Source organism: Bos taurus, chromosome X, assembly GCF_002263795.3.
Source record: "Bos taurus isolate L1 Dominette 01449 registration number 42190680 breed Hereford chromosome X, ARS-UCD2.0, whole genome shotgun sequence".
Classification (NCBI taxonomy): Eukaryota; Metazoa; Chordata; class Mammalia; order Artiodactyla; family Bovidae; genus Bos; species Bos taurus.
The window spans coordinates 79,879,596-79,901,655 of NC_037357.1; the positions used below are offsets into that span (position 1 = coordinate 79,879,596).

The 22,060-nt window shown below is 36.1% G+C and overlaps 1 protein-coding gene and 2 non-coding genes across 4 annotated transcripts in view; 1 reads left to right on the top strand and 2 right to left on the bottom strand.

The window, feature by feature from the left end:
• TEX11 (testis expressed 11) overlaps nt 1-22,060 on the top strand; it is a 203,971-nt gene that overhangs the window by 151,910 nt on the left and 30,001 nt on the right. For both annotated transcript variants that reach the window (XM_002700044.5, XM_024988612.1), the window contains exons 25-27: nt 960-1,032; nt 19,310-19,459; nt 21,084-21,192. In XM_002700044.5, the coding sequence (XP_002700090.2) occupies nt 960-1,032; nt 19,310-19,459; nt 21,084-21,192 (332 nt within the window). The remainder of the gene's footprint in view (nt 1-959; nt 1,033-19,309; nt 19,460-21,083; nt 21,193-22,060) is intronic.
• On the bottom strand, nt 20,354-20,423 carry LOC112445251 (small nucleolar RNA U2-30). The gene has a single exon (XR_003033617.1). It is a non-coding gene; the product is annotated as a small nucleolar RNA U2-30 (small nucleolar RNA).
• On the bottom strand, nt 20,566-20,645 carry LOC112445252 (small nucleolar RNA U2-19). The gene has a single exon (XR_003033618.1). It is a non-coding gene; the product is annotated as a small nucleolar RNA U2-19 (small nucleolar RNA).

Sequence of the window (22,060 nt, forward strand, 5' to 3'; positions counted from 1 at the left end):
GTAGAAGAAAAGAGTGCCAGGCTTCTTAATTGTGCTTGTTTATAATAGAACTCGGGCTTCCCTGGTAGCTCAGCTGGTAAAGAATCCAACTGCAATGCAGGAGACCCTGGTTCAATTCCGGGGTCAGAAAGTTCCCCTGGAGAAGGGATAGGCTACTCATTCTAGTATTCTTGCCTGGAGAGTCCCCATAACAGAGGAGCCTGGCAGGCTACAGTCCATAGGGTCTCAAAGAGTCACACATGACTGAGCAACTAAGCACAGCACATATTCATGCAATACAGGTCTTGGGGAGGGGAATGAGAAGTCCTGGCAACATGCCCCTTACGGTCATCCCTAGCCTGGAAGCTGAGGGTATAGTGAGCCCTATCCTCTTGGTTATACCCACCTAAAGTACATTTACATCATACTGAACTGGGGAGGGGAGTTGGCCAGATCATGGCTCAACAGCTACAGGTACTCACTGTTCTTACTGAGACTTTAGAAGATTTCCTGGAATAGATGTTTCCCCATTGGCTATTAATATATGCCCTTAGGGCAATTTTCTGAGACTTTACATGATTATGTTTTATCATTTTCACCAGTTATGGTAGTTTTGCTGGGGAGAAGATCCATAGATCTCCTCATATCACCATTCTGGAAGCAATTTTCTTCTGTCCTAGATTATTAAAATTGATACTACTCAAGATTTTCTGTTTAATCCTCAATTTCCTATAAGTTAAGTGATTATGCTATGCATCTTAAACAGTGCTGTTATATCAATTGTACCTCAATAAAACTAGGGGGAGAAAAGGAAAGAGAAAAAAAATAGAGGCTAATATTTATATATAAATCCAAAAATATTCAGTTTATACTTCGATTTTTCTAGTTTAATTTTTTACTGCTTTTAATGATATGATTTTTATTTGCTTAAAGTTTTGTTTGGTTGAGACTAATTTTCTCATTACTTTCTTACCAAACAGAACTGCTTCCTAAATCGTGCACTTGATCTGATCCGTAAATGCAGAGACATCTGGAATGTCCTGAAAACAACAGGTACAGTGGGACTGGGAGTATGGTAACATGGTTATAAAGGGGGTTTTGGATCTGAATAACCTAGTCTTTTATCAACAGAAATTTGTGCCACTGAAATACTTGATAACCAGCCAAATGATCCTTTAAGAACTAGCTTTTCCCCACTCTATGTTTGTATTTTGTATTTTAAATCTTTGACACACTACTTAGAGTAAGAATATTTTTTAAAATATTTATTTACTTGGCTGTGTTGAGTCTTAGTTGCAGCATGCAGGATCTTCAGTTGTGGCATGTGGGATCTAGTTCCCTGACAAGAGATCAAACCTGGGCCCCCGCATTGGGAGCAAAGAGTTTTAGCCACTGGACTACCAGGGGAAGTCCCAAGAATATATTTTAATCTTGATTTTCATTGTAGTGTTGAGTATAAAAATAGTACCATCATTGTTCAATATGACTTTATTGCTCTTAAGTCACTGGATTTGATATCTAATTTAAACAAATTTTGACTTTGACTAAATGTAGGATACAGAATCTTCCAAACCACAATGATAATATCAGATACTGTTAACATTTTGTAATGAAATAACCTGTGTAGTAGTAAACCATTAGAAGCTATATAGTAGCTTGCTATGGTATCCTAATTAAGGATGGTATTATTATATAGACTTTATTATATTGTGTCCATCTATTCCTGTTTTAGTTAGAATTTTTTAAAAATATATACATACTGAATTGAATTTCATGCCTTTTATTTTTTATTAATTTATTTATTTACTTTGGCTATGCTGGCTCTTTATTGCTTTGCACGGGCTTTCTCTAGTTGTGATGAGCGGAGGCTACTCTTTGTTACAGTACACAGGCTCTTGTTTCAGTGGCTTCTCTTGATGCGGAGCACGGGCTGTAGGTGTGCAGGTTTCAGTTGTTGTAACCAACACATAGGCTCAGTAATTGTAGTATGCAGGCTTTAGGGTGCATGGGCTTCAGCACTCAGGCTTAATAGTTGGTGTCCATGGGCTCTAGAGCTCAGGCTCAGTAGTTGTGAGGCACAGGCTTAACTGCTGTGTGGCATTTCGAATCTTCCTGGACCAGGTACTGAACTTGTGTGCTCTACATAGGCAGGTGGATTCTAATCCACTGTGCCACCAGGGAAGTCCCAAATTACGTGTCTTTTAAGCTTCTCTAGAGATCATTACATGGTTTTTCTCTTTTGAAGTATTAATATCTTAAATTATAATAATAATACATTTCCTAAAATTAAGTCATCATTGGATTTCTGGAATAATCCATTTGGTCATTGTGTATTATTTTAAAAAATGGTGAATTTGGTTTCCTTATATTTAAAAATTATTGGGCTGTCATTTTATGTGTATATTCATGATACCTTTGATGAATGTTTATATCAAACTATAGGAATTACAAGAAAGAACATAAACATATAAAATTTAATTCACCTATCTCAATCTATGGCAGGCATTTAGAAGAATAAAAACAATAAAAAGAAAGGAGAGAAAATACCTAAATAACATACTCAGTATGGAAGATTTAATAGAAATATACCAGATAGCCTGAAAAAATACTTTATACTCCAGTACTCTTGCCTGGAAAATCCCATGGATGGAGGAGCCTGGTAGGCTTCAGTCTATGGGGTCGCTAAGAGTCAGACACGACTGAGCGACTTCACTTTCATTTTTCACTTTCATGCATTGGAGAAGGAAATGGCAACCCACTCCAGTGTTCTTGCCTGGAGAATCCCAGGGACGGCAGAGCCTGGTTGGCTGCTGTCTGTGGAGTCGCACAGAGTCGGACACGACTGAAGCGACTTGGCAGCAGCAGCAGCAGCCTGATAATAGAAAACTCATTTTCTTTTCATGTGCCCTTTGAACATTGATAGAATTGATCACAAGAAAAACCTGAATGAAAAAAAAAAAACCTGAATAAATTCTAAAAATAAAACAAATAGCATTATCTGACCACAATGTTTGACAATGCAGTAAAACTAGAAGTTAATAATGGAATTAGGAAACAGAATGCTTTACCACTTGGACATTTTAAAAAACAAAAGTATCTATGGAATATCTGGGCTTCCCTGCTGGCTCAGTGGTAAAGACTCTGCCTGCCAATGCAGGAGACTTGGATTTGATCCCTGTATCAGGAAGATCCCCTGGAGAAGGAAATGGCAGCCCCACTCCAGTATTCTTGCCTGGAAAATTCCATGGATAGAGGAGCCTGGCAGGCTACAGTCCACTGAGTTGCAAAAGAGTTGGACTTGGCTTAGCGACTAAACAACAGCAGCAGCAATATGAAATATCTAGAAAATGATGCTTAGAATACCTCATAACAGAATCTAAATTACTAAAGTAGTGCTCAGAGTGAAATTTATACCTTTAGTGCCTTTTATTTAAAAAGTATGTCAGAATGCTAGCTGTCTACTGAAAATCAGTTTCTTCATTCTAGGAACACAGCTAGATTCTCTTTATATAGCTATATCTATCTATGTCTTTAGAGACTTACAAATGTAAACAATGAGATACCACTACCCACTTATTAGAATGACAAAAATTCAAAACACTGACAACACCAAATGCTGGTGAATATGTGAAAGAATAGGAATTCTCATTCATTGCTGACAGGAATGCAACATGGTATAGCCACTTTGAAGAACAGCTTGGCAGTGTCTTACAAAACTAAACATACTCTTGCTATACAATCCAGCAGCGGTGCTCCCTGTTATTTATGCAAATAAATTGAAAACTTATGTCCATGAAAAGACCTGCACATGGATGTTTATAGCAACTTTAGTCACAATTGCTAAAACTTGGAAGCGACCAAGATACCATTCAGTAGGTGAATAGTCAAATAAACTGTGGAATGTCCAAACAATGAAATATTGTCCAGAACTAAGAGGAAACGAGCTATTAAACTATGAAAAGACATGAAGGTAACTTAAATGCATATTACTAAGTGAAAGAAGCCAATCTGTAAAGGCCACATACTATATGATTCCAACTATATGACATTATAAAAAAGACAAAACTATGAAGACAATAAAAAGATCTTTGGTTGTCAGCATGAACTGAAGAGGGAGGAATAAATAGATAAAACACAAGAAACTTTTAGGGCAGTGAAACTATTCTGTATGATACTACAGTGGTATATACATGTTATTATACATTTGTCAAAATCCATAGAATGTACAATGCCAAGAGTGAATCCTAATGTAACATGGAATTTGGGTAAAAGTGGTGTGTCAATGTAGATTCACTGATTGTAACAAATGTACCACTATGGTGCAGGATGTTAATAGTGGAGGAAGTTGTGTGCAGTGGGGGATAGGGTATATATGGGAATGCTCTATACTTTCCACTCAATTTTGCTGTGAACCTAAAACTATTTAAAAGAATGGCTATTATTGAAAAGACAAGGAAGATGTGGAGAAAAGGGAATTCTTTTGCACTGTTGATGGGAATGTAAATTGGTACAGCCACTATGGAAAACAATGTACACGTTCCTCAAAAAAGCAAAAATAGAGCAACCATCTTCAAAAACCTCAGTACTGAGTATATATCTAAAGGAAATGAAATCACTATTGCAGAGAGGTATCTGCATCCCCGTGTTCATGTCTCACAATAGTCAAGACATGGAAATAGTCTAAGTATTAATTGAAGGATGAATGAATGAAGAAAATATGACATACATATATATATATGTATATATATGTATATGTATGCACACACACACAATTAACTATTTGGCCTTATAAAAGAAAGAAATCCTGCCATTTGTAACAACATGGATGAATACCTGGAGGACATTATGCTGAGTGAAATAAGACAGAAAAACACAAATACTGTTAGACCTAACTTATATGTGGAATCTTAGAAAAAAAAAATCTCAGAGAAACAGAGAGTAGATTGTTGGTTGCCAGGAGCCAGGGGCATGGGGGAACATGTGATGGTGGTCACAGGGTACAAACTTCTAGATATAGAATGAATAAGTTTTGAGAGACCTAATGTACACCGTTGTGACTGTAGTTAACAATACTGAATTGTATACTTTGAAAGTTGGCAAGAGAGTAAATCTTAAATGTTCTCACCCCTCACACACACAAACACAAATGGCAACTATATGAAGTAATGGATATGTTAACTAGCCTTATTTTGGTAATCATTTCACAGTATATACATGTATAAAACCATGTCATTGTACACCTTAAATATACATAATGTTATATGTCAAATACATCTCAATGAAGCTGGAAAAAATCCAGCAATATATGAAAAGAATTATATGCCAAAGACTACTAGGTATAGCTCCAAGGATGATGGATTATTTGTTGTGGTTGTTCAGTTGTTCAGTAGTGTTCTACTCTGCATCCCCATGGACCACAGCACACAGCACACCAGGCTCCCCTGTCCTTCATTGTCTCCTGGAGTTTGATCAAATTCATGTCAATGAGTCAGTGATGCCATCTAATCATCTCATCTTCTGTTGCCTCCTTCTCCTTTCACCTTCAGTCTTTCCTGGGGGTCTTTTCCAGTGAGTCGGCTCTTCGATTAGGTAACCAGGGAATTGGAGCTTCAGCTTCAGCAACAGACCTTATAATGAATATTCAGGTTCACTTTAGAATTGAGTGGTTTGATCTCCTTACAGTCCAGTGGGCTCTCAAGAGTATTCTTCAGCACCACAATTCAAAAGCATCAGTTCTTCTGCACCCAGCCCTTTTTATGGTCCAGCTTTCACATCCATACATGACTACTGGAAAAACCCTAGCTTTGACTATACGGACCTTTGTTGGCAAAGTGATGTCACTACTTTTTAATATACTATCTAGGTTTGTCATAGCTCTCCTTCCAAAGAACAAATATCTTTTAATTTCATGGTTACAGTCACCATCCACAGTGATTTTAGAGCCCAAGAAAATAAAATTTGTCACTGCTTAGACTTTTTCTCCTTCTATTTGCCATGAAGAGATGGGACCAGATGTCATGATCTTAGTTTTTTGAATGTTGAGTTTTAAGCCAGCTTTTTGACTCACTTTCACCTTCATCAAAAGGCTCTTCAGTTGCTTTACACTTTCTGCTATTAGAATAGTATCATCTGCATATCTGAGGTTGTTGATATTTCCTCCAGCAGTCTTAATTCCAGCTTGTGATTCATCCAGCCTGGCATTTTGCATGATGTACTCTGCATAGAAGTTAAGTAAGCAAGGTGACAATATACAGCCTTGTCATACTCCTTTAACAATTTTGAACCAATCAGTTGTTCCATGTCCGGTTCTAACTGTTGCTTCTTGACCCACATACAGGTTTCTCAGGAGACAGGTAAGGTAGTCTGGTATTCCCATGTCTTTTAGAATTCTCCACAATTTGTTGTGATTCACACAGTCAAAGGCTTTAGCATAGTCAATGAAGCAGAAGTAGATGTTTTTCTGGAATTCCCGTGCCTTCTCCATGATCTAATGAACATTGGCAATTTGATCTCTGGTTCCTCTGCCTCTTTGAAACCCAGCTTGTATATACATCTGTAAGTTCTCTCTTAACATACTGTTGAAGCCTAGCTTGAAGGATTTTGAGCATAACATTGCTAGCATGTGAAATGAGTGCAATTGTACAGTAGTGTGAACATTCTTTGGCATTGCCCTTCTTTGGGATTGGAATGAAAACCAACCTTTTCCAGTCCTGTGGCCACTGCTGAGTTTTCCAAATTTGCTGGCATATTGAGTGCATCACTTAACAACATCATCTTTTAGGATTTGAAATAGCTGGAATTCCATAACTTCCACAAGCTTTTTTCATAGTGATGCTTCCTAAGGCCCACTTGACTTCATACTCCAGGATGTCTGGCTCCCCTTGCCTTTCTCTTCTCTTCTTTCCTCAGCTATTTGTAAAGCCTTCTCAGAAAGCTACTTTGCCTAGTTGCATTTCTTTTTCTTTGGAATGTTTTTGGTCACTGCCACCTGTACAATGTTTTTGAACCTCCATCTATAGTTCTTCAGGCACTCTGCCTACCAGATCTAATCCCTTGAATCTATTCATCATCCCCATTGTATAATCATTAAGGATTTGATTTAGGTCATACCTGAACAGCCTAGTGGTTTCCCTTACTTTCTTCAATTTAGCCTGAATTTTGCAATAAAAGAGTTCATAATCTGAGCCATAGTCAGCTCCAGGTCTTATTTTTGCTGACTGTATAGAGCTTCTCCATCTTTGACTTACGAAGAACATAATCAATCTCATTTCGGTATTGACCATCTGGTGATGTCCATATGTAGAGTCATCTCTTGTGTTGTTGGAAGAGGGTGTTTGCTGTGACTAGTGTGTTCTCTCAGCAAAACTCTGTTAGCCTTTGCCCTGCTTCATTTTGTACTTCAAGGCCAAACTTGCCTGTTATTCCAGGTATCTCTTTATTTCCTCCTTTTGCATTCTAATCCCCTATGATGAAAAGGACATCTTTTTTTGGCATTAGTTCTAGAAGGTCATCATAGAACTATTCAGCTTCTTCAGCATTAGTGTTTGAGGCATAGACTTGGATTACTGTGATATTGAATGGTTTGCCTTGGAAACGAATAAAGATCATTCTGTCATTTTTGAGATTGCACCCAGTACTGCATTTTGGACTCTTTTGTTGACTATGAGGGCTACTCCATTTCTTCTGAGGGATTCTTGCCTACAGTGTAGATATAATGATCATCTGAATTAAATTCTCCCATTCTCATCCATTTTAGTTCACTGATTCCTAAGATGTTGATGTTCAATCTTGCCATCTCCTGCTTGACCATGTCCAATTTACCTTGATTCATGAACCGAACATTCCAGGTTCCTATACAATATTGTGCTTTACAGCATCAGACTTTACCTTCACCACCAGACACCAGACACTGAACATTGTTTGCGCTTTGGCCCAGCCACTTCATTCTTTCTGGAGCTATTAGTAATTTCCCTCCACTCTTCCCCAGTACCTCATTGGACACCTTCTGACCTGGGCAGCTCATCTTCCAGTGTCATATCCTTTTGCCTTTTCATACTGTTCATGGGGTTCTCTAGGCAAGAATACTGGAGTGGGTTGTTATTTCCTCCTCCAGTAGACCATGTTTTATCAGAACTCTTCACTATGACCCATCTATCTTGGGTAGTCCTGCAGGGAATGGCTCATAGCTTCATTGAGTTACACAAGCTCTTTCACCATGACCGGGCTGTGATCCATGAAGGGGAACAAGGAATATTCAGTTCAATTCAGTTGCTCTGTCATGTCCGACTCTTTGCGACCCCATGACCCACAGCACGCCAGGCCTCCCTGTCCATCACTAACACCCGGAGTCCACCCAAACCCGTGTCCATCGATTCAGTGATGCCATCCAACCATCTCATCCTCTGTTGTCCCCTTCTCCTCCTGCCCTCAATCTTTCCCAGAATTTGGGTCTTTTCAAATGAGTCAACTCTTCTCATCAGGTAGCCAAAGTATTGGAGTTTCAGCTTCAACATCAGTTCCTCCAATGAACACCCAGGACTGATCTCCTTTAAGATGGACTGCTTGGAATCTCCAAGGGACTCTCTCAAGAGTCTTCTCCAACACCACAGTTCAAAAGCATCAATTCTTCAGCACTCACCCTTCTTTATATTAGTCAGCCATAAAAAGGAACGAATTTGAGTCAGTTCTGGTGAGGTGGGTGAACCTAGTGCCTGTTATACAAGATAAGTCAGAGAAAAATATCATACATTAATGCATGTATATGAAATTTAGCAAAATGGTACTGATGAACCTATTTGCAAGGCAGGGATAGAGATGCCGACATAGAGAACAGACTTGTGGACACAGTGGGGAAAATATAGCGCTTTGGACGAATTGAGAGAGTATCATTAAAACATATACATTACTGTATATAAAAAAGATAGCTAGTGGAAAGTTGCTGTATAACACAGGGAGCTTAGCCTGGTGCTCTGTGACAACCTAGAGGGGTGGGATGGGGTGAGGGGTGGGAAGGAGGTTCAAGAGGGAGGGAATATAGGTATACTTTTGGCTGATTCATGTTGTTGTATGGCAGAAACGGACACATTGTAAATTGTAAAGCAGTTATCCTCCAGTTAAAAATAAATTTTTAAAAAAGAAAAAGGACATTAGGTTAAAACTAAGGGAAAAATTAAAGAAAAGAATTTGTTGTTTCATCTAGGAAATCTATAATTTGTTGGCATACAATAGTTCATAGTAATCTCTTGTAATCCTTTTTATTTCTGTAAAGTCAGTTATAATGTCCCCTCTTTTGAAGCCTCTCTTTGAATTACTAGGATCTGATTATAATAATGAACTTCTCTTATTGTCAGTGTAGCTAAAATTTTGTCAATTTTTTAAATCTCTTCAAATTGTTGGTTTCATTGATTTTCTCTATTTTTCTATCCTCCAATTCATTTTTCTCTGCTCTTTATTATTTCACTTCTCTAGTAGCTTTGAATTTGTTTTGCTCTTTTTTCTACTTCCTCATGGTTTAAAGTTGTGGTATTGCTTTAAAATTTTTCTTCCTTTATGGATGTTTATAGTTACAAGTCTTCCTTTCAGTACTGTTTTTACTACATCCCATAAATTTCATTATGTTTTGTTTTTGTTACCAACCATCTCTAGGTATTTTTCTAAGTTCTCTTGTGATTGTTTTTTCTTTTGGCCCAATGCTTGTTGTTTAATTTCCACATACTTGTGACTTTTCCAGTTTTCTTTCTGTTATGGATTTCTAGCTTCATTCCATTATGGTCAGAGAATATACTCTATGGGATTTTAGTCTTATTAAATTTATTGAGACTTATTTTGTAGCCAGATATATGGTCTCTACTGGAGAATATTCCATTAGCACTTGAGCATAAAGTGTTTTCTTCTGTTGTCGGATAGAGTATTATATATAACATCTGTTAGTTCTAATTGGTTTATAGTGTTGTTGGCATCCTCTTATTTCCTTGTTGATCCCCTATCTACATATTCTATCCATTTTTGAAAATTATTCATAAAATGTATGATTTATGTTTATCTGAAGGTAAAAATATACTAGGAACAGAGAAGACAGTCAGAAATCTCCAGGAACTGCCCATAAAGAGTAAAATTTCTGAAATTTTTATATTAATATTTTACCTATAAAAATTTAACGTAGAGAAGGCTAAGCATCTCTTCTGATTTTGAAACTCTTCTCATGCAACTCTTAGCAATAGTAACCCATCAAACAAACCTAATTACTTCTTACATTTCCTCTCTTTATGAGGAGAAAGGATGAATTTTTGCAGTTTTCCAGGGGCCCTTTTGGGAATCTCAAAGATAATTTTAGTTTAGAAGATATCCTGAAAACATTGTTTTATATTTTCTATATTTGGGATGTGACTTTTCAGGGCAGAACTAAGAGTTGTTAGAGGCAGTTGGGCACTTGATTAAAATACAATTGTGGGTGCCTGAGAAACAGTACTTGGTTACCCATCTAAGCAAAATGACAATAACACATTTACAAATAAGTGTAGAAAATAACACAATTCTAAAGAACTTTAGCTCTTCAATAAATTAGAAAACTTTTTTCTTAATCTTTTTGTCATTAAATGATCAAAAATAACGACATCACAAAGATAATAAAGATCAAAAAATTATTCTGGTAAAACACAAAATCTGCTATCTAGGTAGATTACATACAAGGCAAAGAATAGACTTGTAGTATAAGTGAAACCATCATTTAGTAAACTAAGGAAGCAAGCCCATCAAAAAAAATCAAGATAACTTTGCTCCATTTTAATACATTACAGAGCTTTATTTTAGACTCAGGTTTAAACTAGGGCAAATGAAATTTACTTTCCAGATTTGTCCTTCATTATGCTCTTTTATATTCTTGAACAAACTGACAACCTTTTAGGGGATCTGCCTGTCAAAACTAGCTTTATGAAAAGACTAAGACAGTTTTTCAGAGGCTACATGATGTGTGATACTGTAATAAGATTGGATGCAGAAGAAAATACAGAATCTAGCTATTTCTGTTAAGTCAGGCATTAAGGAGCTTTTCAAAACTGTGAAACAATCTTCTCATTCATTTTTTAAAATTTTGTTTATGGATAATTGCTTTACAGTATTATGTTGGTTTCTACCAAACATCAACATGAATCAGCCATAGGTTTACCCATGTCCCCTCCCACTTGAACGTCCCTCCCACCTCCCTCTTCTCATTCACTTTCAAAATACAATTACTTTTTAATTGACATTAACACACAGTGACTTCATCTCAAATTAATTCAATCAGGAAATATATTTAAATTTTGTTTTAATTTCTAAAATGGTAAATATCAATAGTTATAACCTGCATATGAAAAATCTCTTTGATAAGTTTTTCAGAGTACATGGGGGTCCTGAGAACAGAAAGTTTGAGAACCACTGATTTGGGAGTAAACTGCATTTTCCTTTAAAAACAAAGGCATATATCCATTTGACGCTATTGCTCATAATATAATCTCAACCACTTGTTTTAATTGTACTTTTAACCAAAATAATTTTTATTTCAAAGAGAAAACTTAGGTGTAATTGAGACCCATCTCTCACTCACTAGTAGTGTAGCAGACTAGCAGAGTTCATGAACACACAGCACAACTTTCTCTGACTACCTTCATCCCTTTTAAAGAGGAAAAATGAACACATTCTTTAACCCAAAGATATTGCCTCTCTATAGCATATAAAAATAAGAAACAATAGTATATAAACTTAAAACTATGCTTAGTAATGAAAGTATTTGGTTTTACTGAAAAGTTATCTTGGTATCTATTATCCATTTATTAACTCAATGTAATATCAGTTTAACATTTTAAGTGAACTAAATATCTTAAAGTTTATAGTATTTTTCTTGATTTTCTAACTGTTCTAAGTATAATTAATTTTGGGCTTCCCTGGTGGCTCAGTTGATAAAGAATCTACCTGCAATGTAGGAGACGTAGGTAAGATGTTGGTAAGATCCCCTGGTGGAGGGCATGACAACCCACCCCAGTATTCTTGCCTGGAGAATTCCATGGACAGAGGAGCCTGGCAGGCTATAGTCCATGGGGTTGCAAAGTCAGACACAACTGAAAACTAACACAACAACAAAAAAATTAATTTTAATGAAGTTCAAGAATATCCAACTATGTCAATAATTGCATTAAATATAAATGGTATAAATCAGAGGTCAAGGCACTTTTCTTAAAGGGCCAATAATATTAATAAATATTTTAGGCCAGCAGGCCATAGGGTCTCAGACACAGCTACTCAACTCTGCCATTACAGGCAGGAAAATAGACATAGATAATATTTAAACAAATGGACATGACTCTATTCCCATAAAACTTTATTGCCAAACAAATGGCCAGCCCACAGACTGTAGTTTGATCACTTGTGATCTAAATACACCAATTAAAAGATCAAGAAAAGAAAAAAAGAATATAAGATTGGCTAAAAAATCAACATCAACTGCATGCTGTCTATAAGAAACTCACTTAAATATGAATATATAGATAAGTTAAAAATAAAAGGAACTGAAAATGATACACTATGCAAACATTAATCAAAAGGAAACTGGAATGCCTATATTAATATCATATAAGACACTTTTTTTTTAATATTTATTTGTTTGACTGCCTCCAGTATTAGTTGCAGAACACAGGATCTTCATTATGGCACGCAGAATCTTTCATTGTGATACGCAGGCTCTTCATTATGGCATGCAGGCTTCTCTGGTTGTGCACTGGCTCAGTAGTTGTGCCACATGGACTTAGTTGCCCTACTACATGTGGGCTCTTAGTTCCCTGACCAGGGATTGAACCTGCATCCCCTGCATTGGAAGGCAGATTCTTAACCACTGGACCATCAGGGAAATCCCCAGAAAAGATGCTTTAAAACAAGGAATATCACTAGGGATAAGGAGGGATATAATGAAAAAGTGATCAATTAAGCATGACAACATAACTATCCTAAATGTGTAATTTACCTAATGACAGAACTTGAAAATACATGAAGCAAAAGCTGATAGAACTGAAAGGAAGACTAGAGAAATCCACCCTGTGGTTGGAGACTCCAGTATACTCAGTAATCAGTATAATAAGTCAATAGATACTCAACAAGGGTGTAGAAGACATAAGTAATACTATCAGTCAACTTGATCTAATTGACATAGAATGCTCTACACCAGAATACACATTTATTTTCAGATGCATGTGGATCATTGAACATATACCACATTCTAAACCTAAACAAACCAGAAAAGGGTTAAAAATATTAAAATATAAAAAGTATTTTCTCTTACCATAATGGAATTAAATGATAAATCTATAATATAAAATATATGTATGGTTTATATTTTTATTTCCAAATATATATTTGGAAATGAAATAACATACTTCTATGCAAACACTATGCAAACATTAATCAAAAGAAAACTGGAATGCCTGTATTAATATCAGATAAGATACTTTATTTTTTAATATTTATTTATTTGACTGCCTCCAGTATTAGTTGTAGAACACAGGATCTTCATTATGGCATGCAGGATCTTTCACTGTGATACGCAGGCTCTTCATTATGGTATTATGATATAAAGAGAACATGTATCAACATAATTAAGGCCATTTATGATAAACTCACTCATACTCAACAAGGAAATAATGGAAGTCTTTTTTGTAAGACCAGGTACAAGACAAGGATGCCCTTTCTCACTACTTCTGTTTAATGTAGCATTGGAAGTTCTAGCCACTGCAATCAGACCAGAAAAAGAGAAAAAAAAAGCATCCAAATTAGAAGGGAAGAAGTAAAACTCACTACTTGCAGATGAGATTATACTGTATAGAAGAAACCCTAAATTCTTCACCAAAAAAACTGTTAGGACTGATAAATGACTTCAGTAAAGTTGCAGGATATAAAACTAATATACGGAAATCTGTTACTTTTCTATACACTAATTATGAACTATCAGAAAGATAAAGCAAGAAAACAATCCTGAATAAAATCACATGAAAAGAATAAAATACCTAGGTTACTCTGAAAACTATAAAACATTGATGAAGCAATTTTAAAATTATACAAAGAAATGGAAAGATTTTTTCCTGTTCTTGGATTGGGATAATTAATATTGTTCAAATGTCCATACACCCAAAGTGATCTACAGATTTGAGGCAATTCTTATCAAAATACTCATGACATTTTTCACAGAACTTGAATAAATAATCCTAAAATTTGTATGGAACCACAAGAGACCCTGAACTGCCAAAGCAATCTTGAGAAAAAAGGACAAAACGGGGGGTATCATGCTCCCTGACTTCAGACTATGCTCAAAGCTACAGTAATCTAAACAATATGGCACTGCCAAAACAACGGACACACAGATCAATGGAACAGAATAGAGAACCCAGAAAGTAACCCATACACCTCTGGTCAGTTCATCTATGACAAAGGAGTTAAGAATATACAATGGAGAAAAGACAGTCTCTTCAATAAGTGATGCTGGGAAAACTGTACAGCCACATGTAAAACAATGAGATTAGAACATTTCTGCACACCAAATACAAAAATAAACTAAAAATGGATTAAAGGCCTAAATGTAAGACCTAAAACCATAAAACTCCTAGAAGAGAACATAGGCAGAACACTCTGTGACATAAATTATAGAAATATTTTTCAAATCTGTCTCCTAAGGCAAAAGAAATAAAGGCAAAAACAAATAAATGGGGTGTAGTTAATCATAAAAACTTTTGCACTGCAAAGGAAACCATTGACAAAACGAAGAGACAAACTATGAAATGGGAGAAAATACTTGCAAAGGATATGATCAATATATACACAGCTCATACACTCAGTATAAAAAAAAAATCTCAATTAAAAATGGGCAGAAGTCCTAAACAGACATTTTTCCAAAGAAGACATACAGATGTCTAACAGGCACATGAAAAGATGCTTAATACCACTAATCATTGGAGAAATGCAAATCAAGACCACAGTGAGATACCATCTGATACCTGTCAGAATGGCTGGCCTCAAAAAGACCTCAAATAACAAACATTGGTGAAGATGTGGAGAAAAGGGAACCCTTGTACACTGTTGGTGGGAATGTAAATTGAAATTCCTCAAAAAACTAAAAATAGAACTACCATACTACCATGTAATTCCTTCCTGTGTATGTATCTGGAAAAAAAAATTCAAAAAGATACATGCACCCCAACGTTCATAACAGGATTATTTAGAATAACCAAGGTAGGGAAGCAACCTGTGAACAGATGAATGGATAAAGAAAATGTGGTGTGCATAAATGTGTGTGTATGTGTGTATATATACACACAATGGAATGTTGCTGTTGTTTAGTTACTAAGTCATGTCTGAATCTTTTGTGACCCACATGACTATAGCCCGCCAGGCTCCTCTGTCCATTGGATTTCCCAGGCAAGAATACTGGAGTGGGTTGCCATTTCCCTCTTCAGGGGATCTTCCCAAACCAGGGATCAAACCTATGTCTCCTGCATTGGCAGGTGGATTCTTCACCACTGAGCCCACAATGGAATATTATTCAGCCATTAAAAAGAATGAAATCTGCATTTGTAACGTGGATGGACCTAGAGAATATTACACTAGTGAAATAAGTCAGACAGAAGAAGACAAATACTCTGTTATCCCTTATATGTGAAACCTAAAAAAAGTAAACAAACCAATGTACATAACAACAGAAATGGACTCACAGATATAGAGAACAAACTAATGGTTACCCATAGGGAAAGTGAAGGGGGAGGGGGCAATACAGGAGTATGGAATTAACATGTACAAACTACTGGTGGATGCATGTTGATGTAAGGCAAAACCAATACAATATTGTAAAGTAAAAATAATAATAATAAAACAGACAAGCAGCAAGGATGTATTGTACAGCACAGTGAAATATAGCCATTGTTTTGTAATAACTTAAAATTGAATGTAGCCTGTAAAAATATTGAATCACTCTGTTGTACACCTAAAACTAACAATATTGTAAATCAACTATGCTTCACTTCTATATCTTTTTTATTAAACTTTTTATTTTGTATTGGAATATAGCCAATTAACAGTGTTGTGATAGTTTCAGGTGGGTAGCAAAGGGACTCAGCCATGCATATATATATATCCATTCTCCCGCAAACTCTCTTCCATCCAGGCTTCTACATAACATTGAGCAGAGTTCCCTGTGCTATACAGTAGGTCCTTGTTGGTTATCCATTTTATTTTTTCAGTTTTTTCTTTTTAAAAAAATTATTTAATTTTAATTGGAGGATCAATGCTTTACAGTATTGTGTTGGTTTCTGCCAAACATCAATATGAATCAGCCATAGGTATCCATATGTCCCCTCCCACTTAAGTCTCCATCCCACCCCTCTAGGTTATTACAGAGCACCTGATTTGAGCTCCCTGCATCATACAGTAAATTTCCAGGGGCTATCTAATTTTACATATGATAATATATATTTTCAATGCTACTCTCTCAATTCATTCCATTTCCCCACCCCACCCCCATATCCACAGATCTGTTCTCTCTGTCTGTGTCTCCATTGCTGCCTTGATGATAGGTTCATCAGTACCATCTTTCTAGATTCCATGTGTATACATTACTATATGATATTTGTCTTTCTTTTTCTTACTTCACTCATATAATATATAACAGTGTGTACCTGGCCATTACAAACCCCCTATCCCTTCCCCCCATCCTTCCCCCTGGCAATCATAAGTTTATTCTCTAAGTCTGTGATTCTGTTTCTTCAGGTTTTTTTTAATGTCCTTTTAAATAATCAAATGGATCAAAGATAAATTCATAGAGGAAGTTAGAAATAGTTTGAAAGGAAGTAAATGAAAACACAGCATATAAAAATTTGGAGGTACAGCTAAAGTAGTGTTTAGACAAAAGTTTGTAAAATTAAATGTCTCAATTAGAAAAATATCTTAAATAATCTAAGCCTTCACCTTAAAAAACCAGGGAAAAATGATCAAATTGAACCAAATTAATCAGAATGAAAGGAATAATATAAGCAGACGTCAATAAGATTTAAAACCGGAAACAATTGATAAAATTGATGAAAACAAAAGCTGTTTTGTTGTTGCTGTTTGTCAATGCAATTGAGAAACCTCTAACCAGGCAGATCAAGACACAAATTAACAATGCCAAGAATGATAGTGTAGACATCACTGCAGATCCTACAGACATTACAAAAAGATAACAAGGGGATATTCTGAACAAATTTATGCCCATTAATTTGAAGGGTTAGATGAGACTCACAAATTCCTTTGAAAGTCAAACTACTAAAACTCCCACAAGAAGAAACAGATAACCCATTGAATTCAAAGTCTAACAGATTTTAACCAAGTGAGATTTGTCCTGGTTTCAACATTATAAACTCAGTTAATTCACCATATCAACAGATTAAGTGATAAGATTCAATATCCATTTATTATAGAAACTCTCAACTAAACAGGAATAGTAGGGAAGTTCCTTAACCTGATAAAAGCCATCCATAAAAAATAAAACCTACAGCTAATGTCATTTTAATGATGAAAGACTGAATACTTTCTCTCTAATGACGTAAACATTCAGAAAATGTTCAGAAATTCAACATTCAGAAAACGAAGATCATGGCATCCAGTCCCATCACTTCATGGGAAGTAGATGGGGGAACGGTGGAAGCAGTGTCAGACTTTATTTTTTTGGGCTCCAAAATGACTGCAAATGGTGACTGCGGCCATGAAATTAAAAGACACTTACTTCTTGGAAGGAATGTTATGACCAACCTAGATAGCATATTGAAAAGCAGAGACGTTACTTTGCCAACAAAGGTCCGTCTAGTCAAGGCGATGGTTTTTCCAGTGGTCATGTATGGATGTGAGAGTTGGACTGTGAAGAAAGCTGAGCGCCGAAGAATTGATGCTTTTGAAGTGTGGTGTTGGAGAAGACTCTTGAGAGTCCCTGGACTGCAAGGAGATCCAGCCAGTCCATTCTGAAGGAGATCAGCCCTGGGATTGCTTTGGAAGGAATGATGCCAAAGCTGAAACTCCAGTACTTTGGCCACCTCATGCGAAGAGTTGAGTCATTGGAAAAGACTGATGCTGGGAGGGATTGGGGGCAGGAGGAGAAGGGGACAACAGAGGATGAGATGGCTGGATGGCATCACTGACTTGATGGACGTGAGTCTGAGTGAACTCCGGGAGTTGGTGATGGACAGGGAGGCCTGGCGCTGCGATTCATGGGGTCGCAAAGAGCCGGACACGACCGAGCGATTGAACTGAAGGACGTAAACAAGTCAAGAATATCTAGTCTCACTACTCCTGGTCATCATCATCCTGGTGGTTCTAACCAACGCAATAAGGCAAGCAAAATAGTGAGAAAAGATGTGTAGAGTGAAAAAGATAAAATAAAACTATATGTATTTGCAGAGGACACATAATTCTCTTTATAGAAAGTCCAAAGAATCTACCAAAAGAGTTATAGGAACTAGTAATGAATTAAGCAAGTCACAGGATACAGGTCAATATTCAAAAGATGGTTATAGTTCTACATGCTGTCACTGATGTTCAGTAATAAAAATAACAATCAGTAGTGATAGAAGTCAAAATAGTTGTTAACTCTGCAAGGTGGTATTAACTGGAAAGGAGCACGAGTGTTGGAAGTGTTCTTTATCATGATTTGGGTAGTGGTTATATGGGTTTTAACAGACATAAAAATTCACTGTTTTAAGATTTAAAATTCACACTTTTAAGATTAATATACTTGTTTATTGTATATATGCTATACCTCAAAACTTTTGAAAATGTTCAGTCTAATAAGGGTGATTGGAAACCAACTTACATAGTATGATATATGCCACCTGATACAAGATTCTGCCCATGGTAATAACCAAGAAATAAATATTACTGACTGACTAAGTGAAACAGTTTGGAAACTTTCCCTTACTTAGTTGAAAATAAAACTACAGTTGTTTTATATTTCACTGGACCTTCTGGTTAACTCAGTCATTAAAGTAAGGCAGGCAAACATTATATTTGAATTAGATAGCAGCAGGAGTTTTCCAGGCTATTTAGAAATATCATGGCAATAATTTCAGGAAATGTAGACAACTTTAGCGAATGCATTTCAGGGTGTGAAAGTATTGGTAAGTTTATAGATTTACAAATGTAAAAGATATATCTAAAGGAGCTGAGATAACCTCAAATTGTAAGTAGAATTAATTTTCCTCAATAGGAAAATCTCCCCAGAAGAGAGTAGAATAGCAGAGAATAATGAAATGTAATCACAGAGAATGTTGCGTTTTTGCCTCTTTCTTAGGGGACTTCTCAAGAGATCCATGCGAGACGTTGCTTATTCTGTATGAGTTTGAAGTGAGAGCCAAACTGAATGACCCATTACTGGACCACTTCCTGGAACCAGTGTGGGAACTACCTACTTTGGAAAGTAAAGCATTTGAAACAATGGCAGGTAAGAGCTAAATTTGTTTTTGGAAGGCTGGTACCCATTTAAATCATACTACATTTTTCTTTCTTCTCTCTCTCCTCTCTTTCATCCAGGTGGGAAGCAATGTACCCCCATAGAACTTTGTTCTCCTTCTCTAATAGCATTCTTGAACTATTCTGTATTACAATTATTTGTGTTTATCTTATTCTTTATATGAAATTATAAGCTCCTTAGAATCATGAATAATAATTACTTACATTTGTTGTACTTATAAACCCTAACCATGTGCATTGCTCATAATGGGTACTTATATTTATTTTGTGTAGAATCAAATAATGTAACTACACAATAGGGATAGTAGCTCAAACTTAAGAAAGTTTTGCTCAGCTAGCTAGAAATAGATAATCACCTGCTTCACTAATCAAAGGTGATATAATCTTATTTATTAAAGTGTACAGAGAAATATTGGTGGTATTTTTAACATAATCGCCAACCTCAAATTTTTCGTTGGGCTATAAGTGGTATTTGGGGACTCAGCCTCTGTGGGGATATACTGCAAGACATGGCCTAATTATCTTCCCTTTATATCTTTCACCCTCCTCAGGAGCCTGTATATGGCTAGTAAAGGTATTGGATAGCCCCAAATGTACAAGAGTCACATTTGCCTTTCCTTGTCTTGCCAAGACAGAATTTCTAGGAGCATGGAGCTGGTGGTGTATACCTTATAGCTATGTGATGGTGACCACTGCTCCTTGTATAATGGAACTCCAATTCTAGAAGCCTGGTGAATGCATCTAGAAGTTTTGAGAGTTTTATCTTTGATATGTATTCTTATGCCAAGGGTTTCCTGTTTTTAATATTAGATAGAAACAGTATATTGTAGTAAAAATCTAAGTGTTTTTTTTTTTTCATTAATTCTGAGCTCAGATCAAGTGTAGAAATTTTCATAGTTATAAAGGTCTATAGTAAAACCTTTTCATCATTGCTCAGAACGGATCAGCATTTCATATATACACACCCTCAGTCCACTCTCATTCACCCACCAGTAAGTTCTCAATTATCCACTGTTACCTTTACAGATGCACACACACATGCCCACCTTAATGTTTTAAAAACATTTTTCTTTTGCTTTTTGGAACTATAAAGACCATGCATCTGGTAAACTAAGAGGTTTTCTGATGTTCAGATTTGACTACTTTCATTATTGATCCACTTCAGTAAAAGCAGATCGTGGAGAATATAAATGTGTTTTTGATTAGTACCTTTTTACTGATCTGCTTTCTGTTTTTTCTTCATGTGCCCCTCCTTCACTTTGGTTCATAAGATTATTATTTCGCCTATATAACTGTGTGCTGAGTCACAGAAACAGTAGGTTCTCTGTTGATGTTTACTGGGGGGCGGGGGGGAAATACATATATATATATATATAACCTAGTGATCCTACCATGTTACTCTGCCCAGAAAGTAGAAACTATCTCTGAAAGCCACCACGGGTTCATCATATTATGAAATTCATTTTTGGAATTTCGTGTTTGTTTTTGTATTTGTTTCCGGTCAGTTTCATTAGAGAAAACAAGTTGTAACCTAGGATGAAAACTCAGTGGATGAAATTATGATGTTCACAATCTTTTTGCTTTCCTTCTTGTAGCATTGGCCATGGAAATGCCTGCATGCTATCCTTCTATTGCTCTGAAGGCCTTGAAAAAGGCTTTGTTTTTCTACAAAAGGAAGGAATCAATTGATGTTGTGAGATACAGGTTGGTAAATATAATTCAACATGGAATCCTAGCTTTTTGATAGCCAAAAGTGCTATAATTAGTGTCCCATTTGTTATCAATCATACTCAACTGGTGCAAAAGATGATTGGGGTACTCTTGTAACTCCTGGACTAAAAAGTCCTCAGCCCGCAGAACAGCTCCACATTTAGAGTTGTGTTACAGACTGAGGCAAAGGTGAAGGAATCTGGTTGTCCCAAAGGAGAAAAAGAAGGAGAAAGTTACTTTTGTGAGTCTTTATATATAATAAAATTATTGATTAAGTGTCAGTACCTTTCTTTTAGTACTAAATATGCCGATTGTACAGAAAAGTACAAAGATTAATATAACAAGCACCAATGTATCCACTGCTCAAATTTAACGGACACTAACATTTTGGCACATTTGCCTCATATTTTTTTCTAAGCACCTTTCTTTTAAGGACCAATAAGTGCTGTACATAATATAAAATAATATTTATTGGAGATTTTATGTTCTCTATTCCCAATATGCGGGGAAAATAGATATTGTGTGATTTTTCTCTGGAAAACTTCATAACAGTCTTCCTTTTCTGAGACATGAGAGACAGTTCTCCTGGAATTATTCCCAGTTTAAATCCAATTCCCTTTCCCCATTTGAGAATGTAATGAGATGCTTTAAAGTGCATGTAGATTAAACCAGCTCATAAAATATAGTAAACAGACACAACTCCTTAGTTCAGGAAACTAAAAAAAAAGTGAAAGACAGCCATAGGCATAATAAAATGAAGGATTGGTCAGCCCCTTTTATATCTTCAAAAATCTGTCGTTGAGCTTGGAGGCCAGATAAAATGGAAGGAAGAACAGACGTGTTTTGAAGCTCTTAGTCTGGG